At 38.9% G+C, this 12,060-nt stretch overlaps 2 protein-coding genes and 1 long non-coding RNA gene across 3 annotated transcripts; 1 reads left to right on the top strand and 2 right to left on the bottom strand.

The window, feature by feature from the left end:
* Window positions 1–49: 49 nt before the first annotated feature.
* LOC111788784 (cellulose synthase-like protein E1) lies at window positions 50–3,751 on the bottom strand. Its single transcript, XM_023669287.1, has 8 exons — window positions 3,350–3,751; window positions 2,890–3,196; window positions 2,419–2,559; window positions 2,117–2,248; window positions 1,667–1,879; window positions 1,335–1,556; window positions 901–1,248; window positions 50–816 (listed from the first exon to the last, which is right to left on the bottom strand). Exons 1-8 carry the CDS (start codon window positions 3,619–3,621, stop codon window positions 259–261), a joined length of 2,193 nt encoding a protein of 730 aa, XP_023525055.1. The 5' UTR covers window positions 3,622–3,751; the 3' UTR covers window positions 50–258.
* On the top strand, window positions 3,687–4,107 carry LOC111788787. Its single transcript, XR_002814230.1, has 2 exons — window positions 3,687–3,773; window positions 3,867–4,107. It is a non-coding gene; the product is annotated as an uncharacterized LOC111788787 (long non-coding RNA).
* Window positions 4,108–8,086: 3,979 nt separating this feature from the next.
* LOC111788956 lies at window positions 8,087–11,883 on the bottom strand. Its single transcript, XM_023669551.1, has 5 exons — window positions 11,366–11,883; window positions 10,606–10,691; window positions 9,990–10,295; window positions 9,826–9,909; window positions 8,087–8,653 (listed from the first exon to the last, which is right to left on the bottom strand). Exons 1-5 carry the CDS (start codon window positions 11,870–11,872, stop codon window positions 8,203–8,205), a joined length of 1,434 nt encoding a protein of 477 aa, XP_023525319.1. The 5' UTR covers window positions 11,873–11,883; the 3' UTR covers window positions 8,087–8,202.
* Between the last annotated feature and the right edge of the window lie 177 nt (window positions 11,884–12,060).

Consider the following 12,060-nt stretch of genomic DNA (forward strand, 5'->3'; position numbering starts at 1 on the left):
AGCCTTTTCCCATAACACAAACATTTATTTGACCAACAAGATTCGAACCTAGGACCCACAAAGGAAAGTACTTGATATCTGGTTTAGTTTGCCTATTACACAAACTACACACACTTAGAGATACCTTAGAAAGTTGCAGACTTTTACAGAGCCTAGAAAGCAAATCTTTGAAGTCTATATTTTAGGGAGTAAAAGATAAAGGTAACGATCTCTCGAATCCCCGAAAACGAAAGATACCCCTACATGTACTATCCCAAATTAGAGTAGAAATGAAAAGGAAATACAAGTGGCTAGAGCGTATATGAAGGATTTAATGGTCAGGGAGGTTGGCATCCTGCCCTTATCTGTTCTAAAGAAAAGTCCTTGATACAGAGGCCAATTGATCAGAACCAGAATCCCACAAAGAAGAACCTGCAAGACCATTGTATGAAAGACCATCACCAAACCACTGCCACTCTCTACTGCTTTCTTCACTGTACCAAGAAAGCAAAGCAAATTAACCAAAGAAATTGTTGCTATTATAGTAAACATTGGGGAGGAAGCTCCAAATTCCATCATCTCCTTTTCATATCTTTTGGAGACTTCTTCATCAGTCACTTTAGCTGTGATTACAAATGCTGAATCAGAAAACCCAAGTATCTTCAAGACAGTGTCTATAAAAGCGAAGAGATAGGAACTTGTTCTCTTATAGAGCCACATCCTCTGATCATTCCACCACCCTAGGATTGTTCCTCCAGCTGACAAAAACTCCACGAAACTAGCAGCATACTTAGCAAGTATCACATATGTGAAGGGTAATAGCCATGGGCTTGAAACCTGAGTAAACGAAGCAGTAAGCTGCAAGTCGATCGACAATTTTCAATACTATGAAGTTTAGAAATTGGCTGGGAAGTTGTTTACCTGAGGAAACAAGGGAACACCTCTGAGGAGGTAAAGTGAGGGGATGATGGAGTAATATATTGTTGCCAAGGAATTAACAGCCCAAAGACAATAGATGCAATATCCCATTCGTAGGCCTAGACTGATCTTTCCACGAGCATGCCATGCAGGACTGTACCTAGAAAGAAGAATCTGAAGGTCTCCTTCCGACCATCGCTTATGTTGAACTAGTGTCTGAAGTAATGTGGTTGGTGCAACACCTAGGAAAGCTCCCCTCTCTGGGTTGCAATAAACCGATTTCCATCCCTGGCATTGTATTGACAACCCAGTTATAACATCTTCTACAGGACATCCATATCTCAAACCCATCTGCAATTTAAAACTTGTTGATCAGGCTCAGAAATGTGAGAGAGGAAGATATATAGAGGAAGAGATGGACGAGCAAAGAGACCGACCTCTTTTCCCCATTGAGTGTTCTCTTCATATGAACAGCTTGCTAGATGCTTTGATTTCTCTTCTAGTTCATTTACACTGTCTTTAAACTTCCTGTAGTCACTGTTCCATTTATTTCTGTATCCCTTGCTGTACTTTTTACCACAGAGAACGTCTCTTCTGTTAAAGCAGCCTGTTCCTATATATATTGGGCCTTCGAAACCATCGAAACCAGAGAATTCCACCTGCAAGAAAAAGAACTATATAAATTTCCGCCCATTATTTGAATTACTGAACAACTGAAACAAAGCTACCTATAAACCTTTTGAACTTTCTGGTACTGACTACCACTTACCTCACTATGGACTCGTAAAGTACTTGAGTAGATTTCATTCTTCAATACATTGTCAAACTTCTGTGGAAATTGCACATATGCGATCTCGTGGCCCTTCTCTTCATCCATAAAAAAGCAAAGTGCATCTCTTATGGCATCAGAGTTGTTTGAATACATATCACAGTCGACATTGAGTACGATTTGCCCATTGCTTATCTGTGATGAGACCCGAAGCTGAAAATGGAACCATGCACAACCAGGTTAGTACTACTCACGTAACATGTTCTAAGCATTAACTAGTATCCATGTAGATTGAATGATATCTGATTGTGAAAAGTAGTGTTAATCAGTGCATTAGCTTGATACTTAAGGTGCTATAGTTCTATTCTCGAACAAATTTAACTTTTGTGAAGGTGTGTGTAGATTCAGGCCTGTGTGTCTCTTTATGAACACATTCAAGTAGATAATTACCAGCGCATTCATGGCTCCAGCTTTGAAGTTGTGGAAATATTGAGGACTCTTAGCACGAGCCAAATACACTAAAGTTGGTAACCTAGACGCCTCAACATCTGTGGCTTTTGTATCTCTCCCATCTATTATTATCTGGGATGTTGGGAACAGAAAATCAAATATTAGAAATACTTGCATCTCTAGATTAAGGCTGTTGAAGAAAGTAACATGGGAAAGTGTAAACAGAGTGATGTGTGCAATCTTTAATGTATGTAATCTGATGTGTTTTGAATTTTTCATGAAGGAAGAGTGACAGAAATTACCTGAAGGATAGTATCGTGGTCGCGTCGAGATGTATAGGTTTCCCACTGGGAAAACCCTTTACTACTTGACCGTATTTCTTCAGGAACCCGACCTAGCTCAACCGCAGCTTTGATTCTACTCTCCATGTCTTTGTATAGTTTCTACAAAAGAAGAAACCATTCAGGTAAAAGCAGCCATTAGTGCCAACTTGAAATATTTTCAATATTGCATGCTGTGTTTCATTGTTCGGTTTTAGTTCAAAAACAAGCTATGATCTAATACAGATATCACCTGTTACATGTAGCTGGTTGGACTGTTTAAATAGGAAACTAACTTGAAATGATAATGATGGCTGTATGCAGTAATTATGCCTTTCATCAGAATCTAGTTAACTTAAAAAGAATGATTTGATTTCTTTATTTTTTATCTGATTACACATATTTTATCGGATCAGGGATTCAAATTCAAATGAAATAGAACATAAAAAGTACCTGAACAAAGACTTCTTCGTTGCTCTGATGATCAGTGTGTAAGGCAAAGTAAGCTGCAGGTGCCCTTGGTTGGATGTTGAACTTCTTGCAAAATGGTATCCAGTGCTTTGCAAATTGAGAGGCCTCCATGAGAGCATAGTAGGTGAGCTCGGAGCCTGCATCATCGGAAAGGTACACGCTGAGCTTCTCGGGCGGGTAATCGTATGCCATGACTGATAATACTGTGCTGATGACCATAGCTGGTGGCTCCATCTCAGGATCTGCTGTGCACACAAATATGTCCACTCCAGGTAAGTGTCCCTCATGCCTGTTCACAACATCCCATTTAAATCACATAAACCAAGTTAGAGAAACAGAGAGGGAGCGTGTTCCTCATGTTCCACAACAATATCCCAATTCAAACATCATAGAATCCAAGTGAAAGAAACACTGAAACTGAGAGAGAGGGAGAGAGAGCGACCTCTTAGAGAGGTTGTGTTTAAAAGTGCGCCTGTAAATAGGATTACAACGAGGAGCCTGAGTGAGAATCCAGTAAAATCCGAACCATATCTCAGCAGCAAACAAACCAAGCCAACCCCATCTTCCTTCTTCTTCTTCTTCTGGTACAAACCTCACTCTGTAACTCCAAATGCAACAAATCCCCACGAAAATGGAGGCTGCAAAAACCCTATATGCAACTCTCCCCTTACCTTCTATAGTCTCAAACAATGGCAAATACCCTTCACTTCCCATCTCTCTCTCTCGAATATATCAACCTCATAAGTGTACATATATATATATATAGTTGCAATGGGTTGGGATGAAAGAAGTGGTAGATAAATTAATGAGTAGGGCCAAAGGGTTGCAGCAAAGAGAAGCCAAGTCTATGGCAAACACTAATGGAGGTATAATTCTGTATATGAATGATGTTTGTTTATGTTTAATAGGGTTAATCCTGGATATTGAATGTTGACTTTGAACACTTGAATTTAGAACAGATATAATAATGATGGATACATCTGACATGTTCATCGATATCTTCCCCATAAGTCTAGGGAGATGAGCTTGTGAAAAGGTGAGTGGGGACATGGCAGGGCAGGTAGCAGAAGAAGCAAAGTCGTCTATGAAAGAGAGGAAGAAATTGGATGCAGGTTTTGCCCATTTTTGAATCAGAAATTCCTGTTTGTACAAACTTCTTTTTCTTTTTTGTATTAATTTATGTATTTATGTTTGAAATGATTTGCGTTGTTTTGCTTCTCACATGTCACTTTTAGTAATGTTGTCCCCACTCAATATCTCATCCCACATGTCATACTCATGTTACTTGATTCGAATTAACTCAAAATAGTAAATTTTACTTACTTGGGTGGGTTAAATTTTTTCTCTGGATTAAGTTGAATTTTTAGAAATCGAGACATTATGGTTGATTCACGGGTTGATTCTTTTTTTTTTTTGGTTGAGTCAACTTGACCAATCCAACTAACCTAAAGGTATGTCGACTTGACCACATGCCTTAAATTTAGCTTTGTCAATAGAATCCTCATATATCGAACAAAGAATTGTGAGCTTCGAAGGTGTAGTCAAAAGTGACTAAAGTGTTGAACAAAGGGTGTACTTTGTTTGAGGGCTCTAGAGAAAGGAGTCAAGCCTCGATTAAGGGAGGCTATTCGAGAGCTTCATAAGCCTTAAGGGAGGCTATTCGAGAGGTTCATAAGCCTTAAGGGAGGCTTATAGTGTATTTTGTTCGAGGGGAGGATTGTTGAGGATTATTGGGAGTGAGTCCCACGTTGGCTAATTTAGGGAATGATCATGGGTATAAGTGAGGAATACTATCTCCATTGGTATGAAGCCTTTCGGGAAGCCCAAAGCAAAGTCTAAGAGCTTAGACTCAAAGCGGAAAATATCATACCATTTTGGAGAGTTGTGATTCCTGAAGAATATTTAATGTTTGTACTAATGTTGCGTTGTAACTTGCGAATGTTTGAGTTTTATGAAATTTTAGTTATTAATATTACTATATCTATTGGATTTTTTAAAAAAATAATTTTAACAAAATTACTTGACAACTAGCCCGACAACTAAACTAGATGATTGGGTTAGGTTGGGTTATGAATTTTATTCAAATTGCTCGTGTACATCCATATTTCAATCACCTGTTGTTTTTTTTTTGGTTACCCGCAAAACTTCAGGTGTTTATATAATTTTTTGAAATAGAGCCAAAACTAGATAACAAAACAAAAAAGGATTAGAGCACATATCGGAGAGACGGGGTGAGGCTTGTTATTCAGAGGATTAGAGCACGTGGCTATGAACCACAATATCAGGGGTTCGAATCCCTCCTCACCTACAACCAGCCAAAAAAGGAATGACTTTTTCCTTTGATGGTTAGAAAATTATGATCAAGATAGCAGACCCAAAATTATGTAATTGAGTGTGGGTCTTTTGTCGAAATAGAATAACCTTATTTATTTATTTATTTTTTGTAAATGGGTTAAGGGTGAGGGTTCTGTTATATATTAAATATAGTATACCCGACAACCCGAATCAGCATATTTTTTTGTTTTACACGTGATAATTCTTCTTCAGTCAAGCTTCGGTAAAATAGTAGAGCAAGTACAAGTAAGCAAAAAAGATGTTCCTTGTCATTAATAAGTTACTCGAGCTGCTAACCTAACTAACCCAATAATTTGTATTAAAACCTTATTGTATCATGAAAATAATGTATCGTTTCATTAATGTCAAATATTTAATACTCTTATAAAAGCATGATTTTTTTTTTTTTTTTTTTTTTTTTTTTTTTTTTTNTTTTTTTTTTTTTTTTGCCTATATCTTATTTAATTAATTCATTAGCTAATTTGATAGTGAATTATCAAAGTTAATACAATCAATTATTTAATTATTATTTTTAATTAATTAGATGAAATCAAAAAACTTTATTAAAATATATACTTAAATCTATATCACAATATATATATATATATATATATATTAAAGAATGCAATTATGTATTTATAAAATATTAATTCACTATATCTTTAGAATTATCTAAATCAACTATAATATAAAATTTTATTTTTTAATAATTATAACTAATTATCTATTATTTGTTTGTAGTTAATTAAATATTTGTGGGGATTACTTTTTGTTTGGTTTAATGTTTCATAATTAAAATTTTTTTGAAATATTACCTTTGATCGGATTGGAATTGAGCTAGTGAAGAACATACGGGAGACGGGAAAAGTGTAGTGTTTGTGGAGCTTCCACTTTCCTTTCCACTCTGGTACGGTACCACTAAGCTAGGCGTGAGGCAAATTAGGGATTTATAATCTGAGTGAGAGAGTTTGGTTGGTTCATGGTGGGTCCATCCTGTGGGAGGACGCTTATCATGTGAGTAGTCAACAGAGCTAGACACACACATGGGGTAGCGTCCCCGACCTTGGACGACTTCATGGCTTGTGAGATAGGTTTGCCAGTTATCTCCCATAGATGACAAGCAGACTAACATTTATCACGTTTTTTCCACCTAATAAAGAGAGTGTTCCTTGAGATAGTGCCTCAACTTAGACATTTGTCGTTGTTGCGGAGGCTAACTAGCTACCCAAGTCTGTGCACAACAAGAACGATATATCTAGATCCTAGAGATAGCTCGGCCTATTTAGTCACATCATAATATATATATATATATATATATATATAATTTATTAAAAAGAATTAAGGAAAACATTTTTTTATAGAAAAATTAGAATAATAGAATTAGTCAAACTTGGTTTCTCCCAAGAATTGACGTAAGATCTCTATTATTGAGATATTTTGGAATTATTACATTATTATATTATTTTTTTAACCAAAATATATCATATGTTGACTACTTTTGACTTTCAAACCAATAATAATAATAAACTAATTACTTTTTTTTATGCATATTTTAAATAATAAAAGATATTTTTTAAAAATCCGCCGCCAAAATTGACAACCGAAATTAAAATTTTGAGGATATATACATATAGTTGTAGGTTCTCTAGGTTGCATATAAATATTTATATGAATATTTATACCAAATCAAATTGAACTAAGCTAATGCAAGTCGAGAGAACGCATGGTTCATGCCCCTTTAGAGGCCGAGGAGTTCTTATGAGTTGGCTTGGATATGTCTTGTGTTCGACTTTTTCGTATTGGTTTAGTCTTTGATTTCTTCTGAAACTCGGATTTGTCTTTGTGATATCCTACATTAGTTGAAAAGGAGAACGAAACACCTTTTATAAGGATGTGGAAACCTTTCCCTAGCATATGCGTTTTAAAGCTTTGAGGGGAAGCCCGAAAGGGAAAGCCCAAAGAGAACAATATCTACTAATTGCGGGTTTAGGCCGTTACAAATGGTATCAGAGCCAGACGCCAGACTATGTGCTAGCGAGGAGGTTGTTCCCTGAAGGGGTAGACACAAGGCGGTGTGCTAGTAAGGACACTAGGCCCCGAAAGGGGGGTGGATTTGGTGGGGTCCCACATCGATTAGAGAAAGAAACGAGTGTCAACAGGGATGTTGGGCCCTGAAGGGGGGGTGAGATTGTGATATCCGACATTGGTTGGGGAGGAGAACGAACACCTTTTACAAGGGTGTAAAAACTTTTTCCTAGCAGAGACGTTCTAAAGCTTTGAGGGAAGCCCAAAAGAAAAAGCTCAAAGAAGACAATATCTACTAACAATGGGAAAGCCCTTGAGAGAAAGCCCAAAAGGAAAAGCTCACAGAGAACAATATCTACTAACAGTGGGTTTTGGCCGTTATAAATGGTATCAGAGCCAACACCAGACTATGTGTCAGCGAGGAGGCTATTCCCCCAAGAGGTAGACACAAGGCGTGTGCCAGTAAGGACGTTGGTCCCAAAGGGGGGTGGATTTGGTGGGGTCCCACATCGATTGAAGAAAGAAACGAGTGTCAACGAGAACACTGGCCCAGGGGTGGATTGTGATATCCCACATTGGTTGGGGAGGAGAACGAAACACCCTTTTAAGGGTGTAGAAACTTTCCCCTAGAAGACGCGTTTTACAGCCTTGAGGGGAAGCCCGAAAGAGAAACCCCAAAGAGGACAATATTCGCTAGCGGTGCACCGGGACCATTACAGTCTTCTTAGTCCAATTTGAACTATAACGTTAGCCCTCAGCACCTAATTGAGGTCCATGGCTTGACCAGTTATTTGCAGTCATTTTTGTCTTTCTCATTCTTAGAACGTTGTCTATTTGAACTTCAGGGTAAGGAGATAACCTCAATATGTTGCTAAAACATTTGCAAACAAACTTTAAAACCTGAAGATTGAAGCTTCTTCCTCACCCTTTACACTCTTACAGCTGCTTGTAGCAGCTATAAGCAATGGCAACACACATAGTAGCACAGATAACAGCAGCAACGGCATACGTATCTTCACGCTCCCAGCTCTCGAACCATATCGGCAATGAGCCAACTTTACAGAAGGACACATCGCCACTGATGCTTCCCGAAGTTGGTTTTCTGTTTCTCTTTGCAGTGACAACAAATACAGGAATGTCGTTTGTATCTGAATCGATTACTGTTCCTGATAGTTCGGGGTTCTGACAACAAGAGGAGTAACCCTCTTTGTCTCCCCGACAGCAGGCTGCAACCTCGACACGAGAACTATAGAGATCGAAGTTTGGATCGTTGGTCTCGATTCGTGCCGACTCTTCCTTGCTTTTATGGCCATTCGTCTCCCTGATTAGACTAAGTCTCCGTTGTTGGCTCAGCTTCTGTTCTTCCTCTGACAAACCCATCTGACCCCTAAGTGAGTATATGCAATATAGGATTAAAAATGAATGTTCAACAATAATTTTAGATTAAATAACTTTTTAGTTTGTAGGACACTAGCTCATCTTAGTTGTAACAGCCTAAGTCCATTGCTATCAGATACTATCTTCTTTGGGTTTTTTATCTTGGAATTTCGCTCAAGGTTTTTAAAACACGTCTGCTAAGGAGAGGTTTTCACACCCTTATAAAGGATGTTTCGTTCTCCTCCCCAATCGATGTGGGATCTCACAATCCGCCCCCTTCGAGGCCCAGCGAGCTAACACTCGTTCTCCTCTCCAATCGATGTGAGATCTCACAATCCACCCCCCTTCGAGGCCGAGTGTACTTGCTGGCATATCACCTGATGTTCACCCCCTTCGAAGCTCAGCGTCCTCGCTAGCATACCACCCGGTGTCTAGCTCTGATACCATTTATAACGGCCCAAGCTCACCGCTAGCAGATATTGTCCTCTTTGGACTTTCCCTTTCGGCTTCCCCTTAAGGTTTTTAAAACTTGTCTGCTAGGGAGAGATTTCCACACCCTTATAAAGAATGCTTCGTTCTCCTCCCCAACTGATGTGGGATCTCACAATCTACCCCCTTCAAAGCCGAGCAAGCTGGCACTCGTTCCCCTCTCCAATCGATGTGAGATCTCACAATCCACCTCCTTTAGGGGCCAACGTACTTGCTGGCACACCGCCTGATGTCCACCCCCTTCGGGGCTCAGCGTCCTCGCTGGCATACCGCCCAGTGTCTGGCTCTAATACCATTTGTAACAGCCCAAGCCCCCCGCCAGTAGATATTGTTCTCTTTGGGCTTTCCCTTTCGGGCTTCCTCTCAAGATTCTTAAAACACGTTTGCTAGGAAGAGGTTTCCACACCCTTATAATGAATGTTTCGTTCTCCACCCCAACCAATGTGAGATCTCAGTATTTTAACCATAACTTTAACAAACCATATCAGAAGTAAATTGATCTAGTACTCTACATAAACCCATATCTAAAGAACAAATAACTTCATGCAAAGCTTACCTTCTTGTTCCCAATATGGAAGGCAAAAATTACTAGAGCACGACAGGAAAACTAAGCGATAACGATCGAATTTTCATCTAAATATACAATCTCCTATCATTCATAAGAGTTTTCGGTTCGTAAAAAGAGTGTGATACCTCCAGAGTTCATCGACAATCTTCCCGTTCGAAATATGCTGCTGAAGCAATAAAAACACATCTTCTGGCGAAACATATCCATACCTGAAAACAAACCGAGAGGTATCATATTCATGGTATCACATTTGAGCAGAAGTATCAATTAAGATACAAATCTCCCATACCAGTGCCCAGTGACTTCACCATTGGTGTTTGATCCAAATATAATGACATTTCCTGCGTACTTGTGGCCCCCAATATGTGAGCATGGGCTTACAGATACTTCATTTTCAAGACCAAGAAATCTTATCTCGTCTCGGAATCGACTGACCAATGTAGGACCACACTCGCCACACCGACGATCTCGGGACCCATGACAACACACGAAAACATATGAACCCTTCAGTTCTTCAGGATATCCAGGCTGCCACTCGCCATTCTTCACAAGCACTTCTTCAACAAATGTGTCAACATCAAAATGGGTCAACCTCCTGCAGTTTTTCCAAAGACGTTCAATTTTAATTATGTAACAGCCCAAGTCCACCGCTTGAAGATATTGTCCTCTTTGGGCTTTCCCTTCTAGGTTTCCCTTCAAGGTTTTTAAAACGAGTCTGCTAGGGAGCGGTTTCCACACCCTTGTAAGGAATGCTTCGTTTCCCTCTCCAACCGATGTGAGATCTCATGATTCACCCTCTCGGTTCGTGACAAATTATGTTTCAACTCTAGAGTTGCCATAAGGATAAGCAAGGAGTTCATCAGAACGAAGTTAGTTAAAATCAAGCTTGTAACGACAGAACTAACCTGTATCTTATCATGTCGGGGAAGATGAACACATCCCCATTTGATGTCTCGGTTCCATCACATCCCTCGCAAATGGTTAAGTGGGTCTAATATTTCCAAAAGAAACAGAAGTTTGAACATAGAGACGATGAAAATATCAAGCATCATACAAGTAGAGAGATAATAAGAAGCATTTGAATGCATATTCTAAGTGGTATTGATCACCTAAGTGATAAATCAAGCTCATTAAAGGATTAACAAGAACCTCCAACAAAGATCAGACTAATGCTCAACCAAACAAACTCTCCAGGGGAGCGAAAGACGAAACACGAACCGTGGACCAAACCGAATCATAAGGAACAACAAAGCAACCCAATAAAGAACAAGAAATTGAAAAGGAAAACTCCCACAACAAACAAGGGAAAGAAAACTAAAGGAACCAGCCCAAGATTTTGTCATGTTCGTTGAAACAAAGTTACAAACCTACTTCTTTGTTGCCTTCAAATCCACTCTCAAAAGCATTATAAACATAAGTTTTTTCCAGCTACAATGCATAAAGAAGAGCCTGAAACATATATTCAGTAAACCACCAGATCCAAAGCACAAACATACAACATAACAGCAAAAAGCACCACATTGCAAAACCCACATTGTCAAATCACTCAAACAACAGAGCTAATCCAATTGGACAGTTAAAGAACAAAGAAAAAAGAAAAAAAACCAAGAAATGAAAGTGCAGAACTATTATCAAACAGTTGGTGGGCATGAAACATAAACCTACATTTTTCTTCATATCACCCTTCCTAGTCATTACGGCAGCAGAGAGCAGCCTCGGGAGGCGATCGAACTCAGCCGACTCAATCCTAGGAGGCCAAACCTGAGGGTTTTTGTAACAAAGAAAAACATGGCGTTCATAGAAATCCACAGTCCCAGCAAGTTGGGTGGGGGGAAACTCGGGGCAAGAGAATCCAAATTCGGCGTGGCTGATGTTGGCATTGAAGTCGGAGAGAAAGCCCTGATTCTTGAAGCTTCCGGAGGCACTTCCGATGAGGGAATTTGGGTCGGAAACAGAGACGGGAGAAGAAGAGGAAGATGGGTTTGTGGGGGAAGAAAGAGGGTGGTGTCTTTCTCTGTTGTTACCCATGATTTGATTTGATTTGATTTGATTTGATTTGATGAATGGGAGAAGAAATGGAAATGGGTCCGGCGAAAAAGGGGAAATTTGAAGTTTTAAAGCTTTACGAAAAACTGACCTATTTTTGTCTCTTTTAAATGATTCTTTATTCATTCAATGTCAACGGTTGCATGAAGCCCGACCAAGATTCCGACCAGGTTTTTTTTTTTTTTTTTTTTTTTTTTAACCTTTTTCATAAAATGGTATAAATTATAAAATTAATGAGTATTTTTTTATTAAATTAACCAATCCCAAATGAAAAACTAGTTAAAAAAAAAATTATATTTCAATTAAGATATGCT

This window comes from Cucurbita pepo, chromosome LG02 (assembly GCF_002806865.2).
Source record: "Cucurbita pepo subsp. pepo cultivar mu-cu-16 chromosome LG02, ASM280686v2, whole genome shotgun sequence".
Taxonomy (NCBI): domain Eukaryota; kingdom Viridiplantae; phylum Streptophyta; class Magnoliopsida; order Cucurbitales; family Cucurbitaceae; genus Cucurbita; species Cucurbita pepo.

Bases quoted from the DNA above. Each gene is read 5' to 3' on its own strand.
- LOC111788784 (XM_023669287.1), bottom strand. From the start codon at position 3,621: ATGGGAAGTGAAGGGTATTTGCCATTGTTTGAGACTATAGAAGGTAAG. The intron at 3,197-3,349 runs GTCGCTCTCTCT...TGTTGTGAACAG, and splicing joins AAACACAACCTCTCTAAGAG to GCATGAGGGACACTTACCTG. The intron at 2,560-2,889 runs GTACTTTTTATG...CTTCTTTTGTAG, and splicing joins ACGAAGAAGTCTTTGTTCAG to AAACTATACAAAGACATGGA.
- LOC111788956 (XM_023669551.1), bottom strand. From the start codon at position 11,872: ATGAATAAAGAATCATTTAAAAGAGACAAAAATAGGTCAGTTTTTCGT. The intron at 10,296-10,605 runs GTTAGTTCTGTC...GAAAAACTGCAG, and splicing joins CCCGACATGATAAGATACAG to GAGGTTGACCCATTTTGATG. The intron at 8,654-9,825 runs GTATCACACTCT...ATACTCACTTAG, and splicing joins ATTGTCGATGAACTCTGGAG to GGGTCAGATGGGTTTGTCAG.